The sequence below is a fragment of the Colius striatus genome, chromosome 7, assembly GCF_028858725.1.
Source record: "Colius striatus isolate bColStr4 chromosome 7, bColStr4.1.hap1, whole genome shotgun sequence".
Classification (NCBI taxonomy): Eukaryota; Metazoa; Chordata; class Aves; order Coliiformes; family Coliidae; genus Colius; species Colius striatus.
The window spans coordinates 38,494,289-38,508,083 of record NC_084765.1 but is presented as its reverse complement, the minus strand read 5'-3'; the positions used below and the strand labels follow the sequence as shown (position 1 = coordinate 38,508,083).

Below are 13,795 nucleotides of genomic sequence, written 5' to 3'. Positions count from 1 at the left end.
TACAGACCTATCTGCTGAGTTCACTAGCACTACCTGTGATCTTACAATGTTGGTAGCAAACGTTTCTTGTAGGCTGCAGTTCTGTTGAGATAGAAGTATTTTTGAAGATCTGTTGATTTTGTCATGGAGAGATGCTACGTGGGAAAATAATGTATTTATGTCTATTAGGAGGGAACCGAGTTGACTTTTCATTTGAAGATGACTTTTCATCATATCACATTATACATTTGGAGAAGCCAGATATTCTTGAAACGCCTCTTCAGGAATTAAATAATTAAAGTATATTTAGCTTAAACACAAAATCTTGAGGTTGTAGTCTAAAAACCTGAATTCCTAACATATCACTTATTGGAATTTTGGGTAAAATGGAATTTGTCTGCTACGTGCTTAATGAAGAAAGTGCATATTTGATGACTGTAAATAATGATGAACTTCAGTTTACTTTCTAGAGAAAAATTTTAAACCCGACTGGAAATCTTCTAAGTGCAATCGCTGCTAAAGATCCATTTGTGGAAATGGAATCCAAATATGTTGCAAGAGCCGTCGGTCAGCATCGGGGATTGCTTCACTCAGCCGGACTGTGACTCCCGGGGCCTGGCGCTGGGGCTCAGTCGCTCCAGCTGCTCGCTCGCCCCGACTGACGTGCAGCACCCAGTTCTCCCCGCATCTCGTGGATTAGGGGGGGGTCCTTCCCCGACGGGAGGGTCTTTCCCCGCCGGAGCCCGGCCCTTCCCATCCCGCCGGCCTTCCCGCCGCGTGCCGCGCTCCCCGCGCTGCCGGGGCGGGGGCAGTTGGCGGGGGCCGGGGCGGGGGCGTGGCGGGCCGCTATAAAGGCGGCGGGCGCGGAGCGGCGCGGAGCCGTCTTGCGCTGTCCTGCTGGCAGGGATGCTGCGAGTGCGGTGCTTGCGCGGAGGGAGCCGCGGAGCCGAAGCGGCGCATTACATCGGCTCGCGGGTTGGTGCCGCGCAGATCCGCCGCCGGGCTCGGGGATGGGCTGGGGTTGAGGATGCTCCGTTGGGAGGAGGAGGTAGTCCTGCGCGGCCCCTCCGCGCCGGCGGGGGCAGACGTGCGGGGGTGCTCCGCTGGTGAGCAGGTGCGGGACGGCTACAGACCTCTCACACTTGCTGATACATCCTTTCAGTTCAGCAGCGCGGAGTTCAGTGACTCCCGTCACCTCTGTCAGTGCGGTGCTCCCAAGTCTTTACTAAACCGAGTGTATTTCAACAGACTGTCTTTTAAGCACGTAGTAGGCTGTGAATAAATTTGTATGGCTGTGAGACCGTGTTTCTTTTAATGCTCCAAATAATGGGCATTGCTTTGGGGTTACAGTGCAGAGCACTTGTGAATGGATTTTTTTTGAGTATGTGTGCCTTTTGTAAAGGAAACATAATTTTTCTTCTTCTTTTTATTTTAAGCTTGGAACAGTCTTTACAGGATGGGTGCAGCAATCTTTCCAGAGCACCCAGGCAGCTACAGCCTCCCAGAACAACTGTGCTGCTGATGACAAGGCCGCTAGCCCCGTGCCTAAGGACTGTCCTGTTTGCTCATACAATGAATGGGACCCACTGGAAGAGGTCATTGTGGGAAGAGCTGAAAATGCTTGTGTCCCACCTTTTTCTGTGGAGGTTAAGGTAAATCAAAAAAATAAGCAAACTCAAAACAGCTTCAACAGGAAATAATGCAGTATTTATGTGTACAATTTGTTTAAGCTTTACCGTGCACAAGGTGTAGTTTCTTCTTTCTTCTTTCAAAGTAGTTGTTTACATCTGTGAAATTTTACAGCATAGCCACGTTGATGGTAGATAATGCTTTTTCTTTCCACTTTCAACTGAAAGCTGTTTTAATGGAAGTCAGTGATAGAGTCTGCTTTAGTAATATTGACCTGATGCTCTCAAAGTACATGCTCTAGCTTTGAGGCAGTCAATAGGACTGATGAAGGTTTAATTAGGCTCAAAACTAAGTAAGATTTCCACACGAAAAAGTGTCGTTCTCTACTTAATAGTCTGAGAAAGATTGAGTCCTAGAGCTATAGACTAGCAGGACCATTCTGTTTAAGTAGCTCTTAAGTAGTTTGCTGTGACTTTTATGTGCTACAGTAAGCGTTGTATGAAAATATAATCCTCTGTTTTTCAGGGGTTTTTTTGTGCCTAAAACTAAAACAGCAACCTAAGTAATTTCACACTTCTTTTTTTTTAATGAAATGTTGTGTTTTAGAACAGGAACACCCAGCCAATGGGCTTGCTCCAGGTTTTTAGTGTGTACTTTACCTGGACTTAAAGTTGCTAAGTGTATGTTGTTACCTGCATTCATGAGGATGATCCTGAATTTTCTCTTACAGTGTCACAGTACAGTTCTGCCTCCAAGGCAGCATAGAGGCAGAACTATCCATGGCTATCACAGCAAAATGAGCTGCCACATTGCTGCTACTGAGGAGACCGTAGTAAAATTTTAAAGGGTATTTCTGACAAAGTAGACCATGAGACCTCATTTAAAAAAAAAGAGGAATTCTTCAGATCTGTCATTGAAGGAATGGCAAAGATACAGAAAATATATTTAAAGTGTTGGAAATGGTAGTTTAGAGGCAGTTTGGGATGTACTTGTGGAGAAAACTCTCTTCCCATAGTCCCTTTTATGTTTGCATATTTTTCTTTAGAATTTGGGCTATGATTCTGGGCAAGTGTTTGGAGGACTGTGAATGAATTATTGTAGCTTGGTAGTTCAAATCCCCAGACAGATGAGTAATTGTTTGACTTAGATTGGGATATTTAAGATGATATCTTGGCCCCAGTGAATGCAATGAAACCTTTACCAATGACCTCTTTACGACTCATGTTTGCTCCTTGAAAGCTGAAGCTAAATTACCAACCTCTGGAATCTTGTTTCAGATACTCCAAAGATATTCTAGCAGCTTCAGAAAGAAGCAAATGAGGATTGGTAACTAATATATAAGTGTATATATGTGCATTTATGTATTTAAAACTGCCATAAAAAAATGTACAGAAAGAATAAGGAAAAAAACATGTGTCTCTTTTTTTTTACATAGTAACATTAAATGAGGCCAAATTCTGTTCTCAAGTAGTGTCCAAGGACTAGCTTTAATGTTGGAGAAAATACTTTTTCAAATGTATAACTTGCTGAAGAGTGTCATGCTATACAGCTAGCCTGGTTCTACTGCCTACTAAGCAATAACTAATCATATGAAGTCAGAACTTCACTTTGTTACATGCAGTATCAAAAGCTCAGTGAGGAATGTCAAAGCGTAGGATTACCTCTGCAATTCAAATACTTACAATTTAAGGTTAAAGCAAGCTTTAGCTTTGATTTATGTAAACTTCCAAGTCTAAAGGATATATTAGCAGCAAGAGGTAATAGTAACAGAGTGTGCCAGCTCATCTAGTTTCCTCTGCTTTTGTCTTAAATTTTGCTGTAAGTACTACAACAGTAACTTTACCTAGGGGTGTTGCTAAATAATCCAAAAAGTAGCCCAAGTCTTGCCTTCCCAATACTGAAAGATATTAGATTCAATTGTTGTACAAATCCCTATGTGGCTGAAAGGTAAGGCATGCATGTGTGTGTTGCTTCAGTGTAATACAATAGCCACAAATCCCTGTTACTGTCCCTGTAAGTAGCAGTACTAGGGTTGATATGTATCATATCATCTGCTAAGTATGAATGAGGGCCAATGGTTGTAAAAACTTTAGTTTAGAACTAGCAAATTTGTGTTGTATAAGGAAGAATTGAGGCTTTGGATCTGAGACTCTAAACCGATCTCAAATGATAATAATTACAAATTAGTTGTGAAATACAACTAATACAAAGCTGGGATTCTGTGATTGTATGCACGTTTACTTATAAACTAAATGCAAGAAGTATGGCTGCATTCAGCACTCTCTTGTGCTTTCAGATAGGGTTTTGGTATACACAAGTCTTTTGCCATGATGTGGGAATGATATGCTTGGCATAAGAAGGAATAAGGAATGAATTGAATAGTGAGCCCTAAATATCTGAGGAATAGTAATGAGCTAACACTTTAGTGCATATCCTTTGGGGAGCTTCAGATGGGCTAAATACACTATTGGGAATCATAGGAAATCTTAAGTAGGAGATTAACTACATTGTTAATAATTGACAGTCCAATGAGCTTTACTGCTTTGTACTGTGCAATGTTTTTCAGTATATAATAATAATAATAATACTTTTTTTGTGGAGATTATTATATCTTGAGTGAGAAGCTGAAAAGTGTGTGTGTTTACTACTGAAGCAGGCAAAAAGCGTTTGATCTGAATTTCTGTCTTGATGTACTAAATATAGTAACTGTCATTACTTACTGTAAGGTACCTCTCAAGAACATTAACATTGATAATAATAATTCTTTTCCACAACAGATGTTCTAAATATGTAGCAACTATAAGGAGTAATTCTGCTGTTTCTTAAAAACAATCTTTTCCTTACAACATGCTCTTAATGTTTTTTTTCTTCTGAAAATAAAGTTTTGCTTAAATGCTGATACAGTTTCTCAGGTAATCTTAGACAGAAGGTTATAAGGTGCATTGAGGAGATTATTTAAAGCTCTTCTCTGTGTCCTGACCATGGTACTTTTTTGAGTAGTCTGAAATGAGTTGTTGTATATGATCAAAAGGCTCTGAAATCTCAATGCCAAATTGGCATGAAATAGATCTCCAATACCCTTTTCCCAGTTATTCAAAAAGCATGGAATATGATTGGTGTTATAGTGTTAGCTCTGTCATTACTTTAAGATTCTGACATCATATTAGGGCAACACAAGTGGTGTTTCTCATTTTTGAAAGGAGCAGTACCAGAGGACACCTGGTGAAGAGTAGAGCTGCACCTCTTGGGGATTAATGATATTCAGATACATCATGGGTGACTGAAAATAACTAGCTTTCTCCATAGGACAAATTTGTCTCATTAGCGGAACAGGTTTCCATAGGAATGCACTTCATGTGATCTGCATGTGACTTCTGAACAGCTGGCAAGTCTGAGGTGATCAAATTACCCAAGACCTCATCTAGAGAAAAAGAGTAAGTTCCTAAAGAAGGTTCAGTACTGGAGGAGCAAGATGGCCATGCTGAGACCTTGGCGTGGGCTCTGTGTAAATATTAAGGATGTCTAAAAGGTTGAATATTCTTTTCCTTCTGTCCTGCCTCTCTAATTTGAAATAGTAGAGAATAGAGTGTATAGCCTGAGTTGTTAAAGGAGATCAGGTATGCCTTCAGATGAGTGACCTTGCCTGCATTGGGCTCACTAACAGTACTAGCACAGAGGGAGGGAGCATTATTGTGTTCGTTTCATCCAGAACGTTGCTTTCTGGAAGGCAATCAGGAGTCACTGTCAGGAGATAACCTCATGTTTGGATGACCAGGTTTTTCTGCATCCCATGCTGTCACTCATGCTGCCTGAGTGAGCAGGACTCTGTTTAGTAGAAGGAAGGCCTGATCATTTTCTCACCCATCCCTGATCCCTTCTGCTGTTATTTCAGAAGGACTTCATATACACTTGTTCCTCTGTCATGTCAGCTTTAGCAGAGACACAACAAAACTGCTGGTTTTGCAGCTTATAGATCTGAATAAAGTACTTTCAAAGATACATTGAACTAAAGCAACATCAGTTGCTTTGGATTTTCTTAACCATAAGAACTAAGACGGTATTTTGAATTAGCTTTTTATTTGAGCAGATTATCACAGGATTTCAGTACCAGGGGATTTAGGCCTGTAAATGCTGTACTTGCTTTAATCCATCCCTGACAGGTGAATTTAGTATCTTGCATTTTCTAGACTGCTGCTGTACCTGAAGTGTAGCTCCTTCTAGCCAACAGGATGTGTTACCTGTACTTGGGATGGCTTTAAAATTCGTGGTGCCACCACTGTGACAGTACCAAAGTGAGATTTTTAGCAAGATGACTGCAGATGTATGCCTTTTGGAGATGAGCTCAAGATGGTTTTAATTTACAAACATGTCTGCAAGCCTTATTAGTTAACAGAGTCTATAGCGTTGCCTGTGTTTGGTGTGTTTGTACAAGTCAAGCTTAAGAAGGACCAAATCTTTTATGGCCACTTGGAAATACTAGCTACTAAATACTAACTGAAGTGTAATGTAGTCTTTTGGTTTTCATCTGTGATTTGACAATAATAAGACTTTCTATAGGTCTATGGCTAAATAGGGGAAGAAAGTCCTAGAAATATTTATTACATTATTTATAATGGTATTTCGTGCAATAGAAACAAATAGTGTAAACTACTGCTCAATCTACATCCAAAAATACAGGGAAATGAAATGTCCTGAAAATTCCATCTAAAAGTCAAACTAAACTTGCAAGTGGGAATGAAATGTGCACTTCTCCACACTCCAGAATGGCTTTCTGTTTTTCCCTCCTGCTTCTTAGAAGACTTTTTATGCATTGTGCCACATGTACAATCAATACTGAAGCTATCTGCTAGTCCAATGATCCTACTTAGCATATGGAGCTGAAACTTAACTTTGTTGCCATATGTATTTGTGAATATATATCAGCCATTCATTACTAGTCTAACACCTGCATGGATGCAAGTTCATTCAATGGACATGTGCATTAATGCTTTTCTCTTCCTTTTTTCCTCCCTCCTCTCTAACAGCTTTAATTTTAGAAGAATCAGCTGTACATTAACAATTCTTAACAACTCTTCAAAATATTGCAGGAATCAAATATAAGGTACACTATGACCTGTTAGGATCATAACACATACAAAACAATGGGAAGTCAGTAAAAGAAGAACAAGGAACTTTGAACATTAAGAATTGTCTTCTGCATCTGTTTCACTGTACCAGCATCATAACTGATTCTTATTCTTTGTCACTTACCTGTCCTTCTGTTTTAGGCCAACACATATGAAAAGTATTGGGGATTTTATCAGAAATTTGGAGGCCAGAGCTTCCCCAAAGACCATTTAAAAAAAGCTATTGCTGAAATTGAAGAGATGTGCAATATCTTGAAAAGAGAAGGTGTGATTGTCAAGAGGCCTGATCCAATTGACTGGTCTGTGAAGTATAAAACGCCTGATTTTGAGTCTACAGGTAAATATTATTTAATTATTGAAGACTTTGTTTAGCTCTTATCCAAGACATTTTGATGTCATCTAGTTTACTTTCTTACTTGGAGCAGGATTATTGCCAGTGCTGGATGAGGTCAGTGATGGCTTTATGTAGGTATGACTTGGAAAATCTCCAGGGATGGAGATTCTACCACCTGGTTTGCTGACCTGTTCCAGTGCTGAATGGATTCCCTCATGAAAGGTGTTTTCCTAATACTTAACCTGAACTTCCCGCAACAGCAGCTGTTGCCAGATTCCCTTTCTGTATTGTCAGTGCCACCACTGAAGTGTTCAACTGTCTTGTTTAATGATCCTGAAAGTAGCTGTAGTCTGTTATTGCTTTGTTCCCACTTGCCACATGAAATAAGCTGAGGTCTCTCCACTTCTTCTTCCAGATCATGTGCTGTAAGGCCTCCCTGACTGTCTTGACAGCCCTTAGTTGAATTCTAGAGTTGGATCCATCTTCAACCACGGAGGCCAAAACTGGAAACAGTTTTCCAGGAGGATACTCACTAGTATCAAGGAAGTGGGAATGTGTGTCGAACTAGTGGTCACATTGCTCCTTGTATTTGCAGTCAGAGCACACTGTCTGATACTTAGCTTCGCATTGAGCATAGCCTCCAGGCTCCTTTAATATTAAATGTGTTCTTAACTTACAATGGAATTTAAATTCATTAGGGAACAGATAATAGTAATGAAAAGTCTAATGGGACTACTCCCTGCAGTAGTTCTATGTTGCATCAAAATTATTTTTCTGTGCTACTAATTTTTAAGAGGGTGGCATGTGAAGAAATGAGGTTCTTGGAAAACTTGCTACCCATCATCACCTTTTAATGTCATCAGCATTTGTCTAGTTAATTTCCATCAGCCAAATTATGAAGTGGATGGCTTTCACCTAGCCATGAACATATTGTGAATGAGGCTTTGTAGCAGAAGTTGCATGTATTTGGAACAAAAAATGTCACTTTGAAAACTCACTGAAGAAAAGGACCTCAAATTATGCACTGGTCTCTGGACTTTGCTCAAGATATCTTTACCATTCTTTTGGATAGGTGTAGTGCTAAAAAGGAGAGTGAGAAGAGAATAAGCTGAAAGAGCTGAGAAAAGCATATTTGTCTCATAAATTAATGACTTTTTTTTCCTTTCAGGTATGTATGGTGCCATGCCAAGAGATATCCTGCTGGTGGTGGGAAATGAAATTATCGAAGCGCCTATGGCTTGGCGTGCTCGGTTCTTCGAGTACAGAGCCTACAGACGAATAATCAAAGATTATTTCAACTCTGGTGCTAAGTGGACAACTGCCCCCAAACCCACAATGGCAGATGAACTCTATGATCAGGTACTAGTCTCATTTTGCTTCAGAACTTTAGTTATCCAGAATTTTCGATAGTTTCAACCCAATACCTGGGTTTCATAAAACTAGGACACACACACAAAACAATTCTGGAAATGTGTTCTATTTCTAGTGAGGGCAAATGTTCTGCAACCTTTCTAGCTGAAACTGAGTGTGTGCAATTGGGAAATAAGAGACAAGAAGTTGTGTCTATTGAATTCAAGTCTGCTTTGAACTTTTTTGATTACTGGTTGTAACTTTGCATTACTAAAGAGGAAGGAATGCTAGAAAGACATCACAAAGATTACTTTGAAGAATTAAGTTTCCTTGAAAATGTCCCTCTGACCTGAGTACATCAGGAAAGTGGGAAAGAATGAGGTTTGTGTAGCAAAAATACATATAATCCTTGTTTTGTATCATGAGTAGTATTTTGAAAGTTACATAAATTAAATAGTGGAGGATCTAAGCTGTGATTCCTTCCAATTAAGTGATTTTTTTTCTTTTGTAATAACTTGAGACAATTTTGGTAGTCTCCCATAGGCCCCCAAAATTCATTAAGACCTTGCTAAAGGCATATACAAGTGCAGTAAAATCTGTAGAATGATTATAACTTTCTGGGAACAATGATATCAACAATGCAAAGAAGTCTCTTAAACAAAATTATCTTAATCTGTCAGTATTAAAAAAAAATCAGAGCCTGTTCTAAAGCATAGAAACAACTCATCCTGTAGTTTTTGTTTGTGCTGTTTTGCGTGTTTCATTTGTTCTTAATTGCATTGTTTCACTCTAAAATCTTACTTAAATTCCTGAAGGTCTGTCTTCAAGTTTGGAGTTCTTCTCCATTCTAAAATGTGGAAAAAGGGAGTCTACCTTTCTTAGGAAACAGTTTGCATACCAGTATTTCTCTCACTGTGCAGTGGTTTGTTGAACTAATAGTCGAATTCTACTGATAATGAGTACTTTCAGTCCAGGAGCCAGAATATTATAGACAGTGATTCTAAAGAGCAATCAACTTCTTGTTTTAACTATCATCTCTTATCACCTATATTTGAATATACTTAAAACCTTCCACTTAAACTTCCACATTTATGTCTTCTTTTTTTTCATTCTAGTAACAAGTAAATAAAAGCACCTCCAAGGAATATCCTAGCTGTTGATATAAATGTATTTTCTTAATTACAAAATACTCCTCAGTAGCAGATAGCTTGAAAGCTTTCCCTTACCATCTCCAACCTAAAGTTGTTACTCTTATTTTCTCTAACTAGGATTATCCAATCCGTTCTGTGGAAGACAGGCATAAACTGGCTGCTCAGGGAAAATTTGTAACTACTGAATTTGAGCCCTGCTTTGATGCTGCTGACTTCATTAGAGCTGGAAGAGATATCTTTGTGCAAAGGAGCCAGGTAAACAAAGGCTCCGTCCAATGGCTTTGGTATCTGTGCTAATGATTAATACTTGTAATTATGTCTCCTTAAATTTAGAGTGTTGACAAAAGAAATTGCTGTTTGTAGAATGTCTGATATACAGGATGAGACTGTTCTACAGCTAAGAAGTTAACTAAAGACACAAACTCCTATTACTTTGTGTTTAGGTATTTATTTAAATAAAAACTTACGCAAACTAAGCTTGGATGCAGTTTATATTCTAACCTAGTGAAACTTACTTTGTCCTGTTTACAGGTTACAAACTACATGGGCATTGAATGGATGAGGCGACATCTTGCACCAGACTATAGAGTGCATATAATATCCTTTAAGGATCCCAACCCTATGCACATTGATGCCACTTTTAATATCATTGGACCTGGTCTTGTACTCTCTAACCCAGACCGTCCCTGCCATCAGGTGAGAGCGTAGAAGAAGAGAAAGCATTTTGTGTTTAGAAATGACCCATCTAGATTAGGTCCCTGATGAAGAATTGCTAGTCTACACATTCATTTTGTACACACTTGAATAATATTAAATTATTGATTTGAAACAGCACTCCAGGAATTTACAGATGTTTTTGTATCCTGACTCTGGAACTTTCTCACAGTGCAATGACCATTGTTCTCCCCTAGTTTTCTGCTACTCCTGTTTGTGCTTATTGTGAGACTAGACAGATATGTGTTTCTTCCTGTGCACGTGATTTAAACATGGTGGAAGCAAACTACTTCATGATAATATAGTATCCAAGCAAGGACACACAATATAGAGTTTCTCTGAACAGTTCCACTACTTACATATATTTATTGTCTCCAAGGAGAGATTGAGGGTTTTGTCGTGCTCAGATCAGTAATCTCCCTTCTTATTCCTATTTTGGAAGCCTCTCCCATGGTATTGCGAACTCTGCCAATGAGAGGAGGCTGCTGCCTACTCAGGCATTCAGTTTTGAACAACTAAGAGAGTTTTTTGAAGAGCAGGAAAGAGGAGAGAGATGGTTCAGAATGTAAAACCTGTTATTTCACTCTGACAAAACCCCTAATATTGTCTGACAGTGCAATCGGATCAGAAAGCCTTCCAGAAAGTAAGAACTCATCTTTACTATAGACATATTACCAGTACTGTCAGCATTTGAGGATTTTTGTGAGGATCCCCATGATTGCAGCAGCTGTAAAACATCATGGGAATAGAAGAGCCAATACTGAATGAATGGGAGAGCTGTGTGCCACAGAGATTACGGAACCATATATACAGCATAGCTCTTAGCAGCAGTATTAATCTCTTCTCAGCAAGTGTCGTCAGTGCAAATGGTCCTGTTGAATTACTGCCTATTGTAATATTAGTTCTGAGAATGTAATTTTATACAGTTTTTCTCACCCTTTCCATTCCTCTGTTTTTCATACTCTTACTTGCAAGAGGAGGCTCTTGGTCTCCATGTGTTAGAACCATGTTCTGAGGCTCTTTTTTTTTTTTTTTTCCATGGAAAACTGCTGTGTGTGTAGATAGAAAAGTTAGCTGAAGTTTTGTTTTGTAAAAACTGATTTGACAGATCTGGGTGAGTGGAAAGGGGGCAGGCCAGGCCAGGCTGGTGGTTGAGTGTTCAATACTGGAGCTCCACCTCGTGGTAGCACTTGCTGAGAGAGCTCTTCCACGTATTCACACCGTGAAGTTGAAAGTCAATTCTCCTTAGAATCATAGAATGATAGGGTTGGAAGGGACCTTTAGAGATCATCTAGTCCAACCCCCCTGCAGAAACAGGTCAACCTAGCCAATTTACCTTCCTCTTATTTTAAACTTAATTGTATCATTCTTAAAGACAAGTTATTCCCTAAGATGTCTTTATTCTATTCCCTTTGTTAAATAAACTGCATATGAAGTTTCTCATGAAGCGTGACACAAAAGTAACTTAATGTGCTATTTTTGGTGGTTTTGTTTCTGAAAATATCAGTGTAATTTGTATGAATGGCTTTTACAGTCATGGGAAGAAATAATACCAAATCTAACTTAAGACTTTTGTGCTGTTATGATTATCTTTAATTCACGGACTCCACACTGTTTGTGTTATCTTTTGTCTTTATCATATCTTAGTATACCTTGCACATAAACACCCCCCAGTAGAAACAAATACTAGTGGTATGCAAGATCTGAAAAGGATTTTAAAGTGCTTCTATGAAAACTGGGTTTGTAGATGGAACTTGAGTGAGGGCAAGAGTAGTGAACACATGGAAGGGGATGTCATGTATATTGAAATAGCCTGAGCAAATGTGGCATAGGGTGGAAGAAATAGTGTCATACTTAAGAACTCGGTTTAGAATTGAATTAAATTACTCTTTCAGATTGAGCTCTTCAAGAAAGCAGGCTGGACCGTGGTTCGCCCCCCAGTGCCACTCATCCCAGATGGTATATTCACTCTTTTCTAAGAATTCCAAGAGTATTCTTAAGGGTATTAATATGAGGCAACATGGGTACAGTAGAAAGTTCATTCTCATGTGTTTAGATCACCCACTATGGATGTCTTCTAAATGGCTGTCCATGAATGTCCTAATGCTGGATGAGAAACGTGTGATGGTGGATGCCAATGAGACATCAATTCAGAAGATGTTCGAAAACTTGGGTATGTCCTAACATATTTCAACATAAACCAAAATGATTGTGATACCAGCAATGCACATCTGGATGAACAAAGGTCTCAAACTAATCAAAGCAGCCAGCACTCAAAGGCATGCAAACAATTGGATTAGCAAGTAAGAATTATTCAGTAATTTCTCTCCAGAATGCTTGACTATAAGCTTCTTACCTCGTGCCCCCTACAGCTTGCTGCAAACGAAGGTATGAATAGCAATTAAAGCTACTGCTAGCATGACTTTGAGCTTTTTTCTTTTTTACTGTAAAAGTGTTCAGTTTGAAGGCCAAAATGGCATATGACACCTTTCACACTTGAACCTCACAGTCTATGTGAGTTCTAAATAGACTCCTGTAGTCAATAAGTTCCTAGGACTGAGATGGGCCTACTGGAAGGAAAGCTATTGCTGACCTAGATGATGGACTCTACTGAGCTGCTGCTGAGCTCCTGAAAGTACCAAAAAGCAAAAAGGCAAACTTTGTAACAGAGAAGTCTTCTGATCCTAGTCCATCTGTCAGGACTTTGTATAAGCTGAGCTATCAGAGCTGAAAAGAAGTGGGAGGAAGCTTAATCTAGGTAGTAAGTATAACATCGTCTTTCCCCTTTCAGAGAAAGAGAGGCTCGGTACTTTAAATGCTACTTTTCTTGAAAGGCACTTGGAAGAGCACATTTGGTGTCTGAGACATAAATACTTACAAAGGTTTATGTAAGAGTGCCCTGGTCATATACTGTAGCACAATTTCAGCTAAGTCTTCATATAGTGCAAAAACTGAATTTTCCCTTGTTACTGGCATGTCCTAACACATCAAATACTGCCTGGGCTCCAATTTCTGTACTTGCATCTAGGCATATGGTCTGGTAAAGCATTGTCTAATGTTCTGATCAAAGCTTATCACGTGACTTTATTTTCATTTTAAAGTATGCAATGTGTTTCTTGCAGGCATTTCTACAATTAAAGTGAATATTCGCCACGCCAATTCCTTGGGAGGTGGTTTCCATTGCTGGACATGTGATGTTCGCCGCCGTGGTACCCTGCAATCTTATTTTGAGTAGTTTTGAGCCAGATTGCAATGGTTCAGTTTCTAAAGTAAGCATAGGAAACAAACAAATTAATTTCACTTTTGTTAAAACAACAACAGCATGAGCTCTAGTGCTTGATCAGTGGTGTCCTTTCAGTGGTCTGGTAAATGATTTGTTCTTACTTACTCTTTGCTTTCAGCAGTGTATTTGAAACTACTTCCATCAGCAACACCGGTATTCTGGCTGTCTTCCTGAAAGACATGCTTCATTTGTGAAGCCTTTTCACGTTGGCCTTGAATGTAGAAAACTG

The 13,795-nt window shown here is 39.3% G+C and overlaps 1 protein-coding gene across 1 annotated transcript; it reads left to right on the top strand.

Moving 5' to 3' along the window:
* The first annotated feature begins 885 nt into the window (after positions 1 to 885).
* On the top strand, positions 886 to 13,518 carry GATM (glycine amidinotransferase). Its single transcript, XM_062000004.1, has 9 exons — positions 886 to 954; positions 1,416 to 1,631; positions 6,876 to 7,071; positions 8,237 to 8,427; positions 9,687 to 9,824; positions 10,101 to 10,265; positions 12,179 to 12,242; positions 12,340 to 12,456; positions 13,406 to 13,518. The coding sequence occupies exons 1-9, from the start codon at positions 886 to 888 to the stop codon at positions 13,516 to 13,518; spliced, it is 1,269 nt and encodes a 422-aa protein (XP_061855988.1).
* Positions 13,519 to 13,795: the final 277 nt, after the last annotated feature.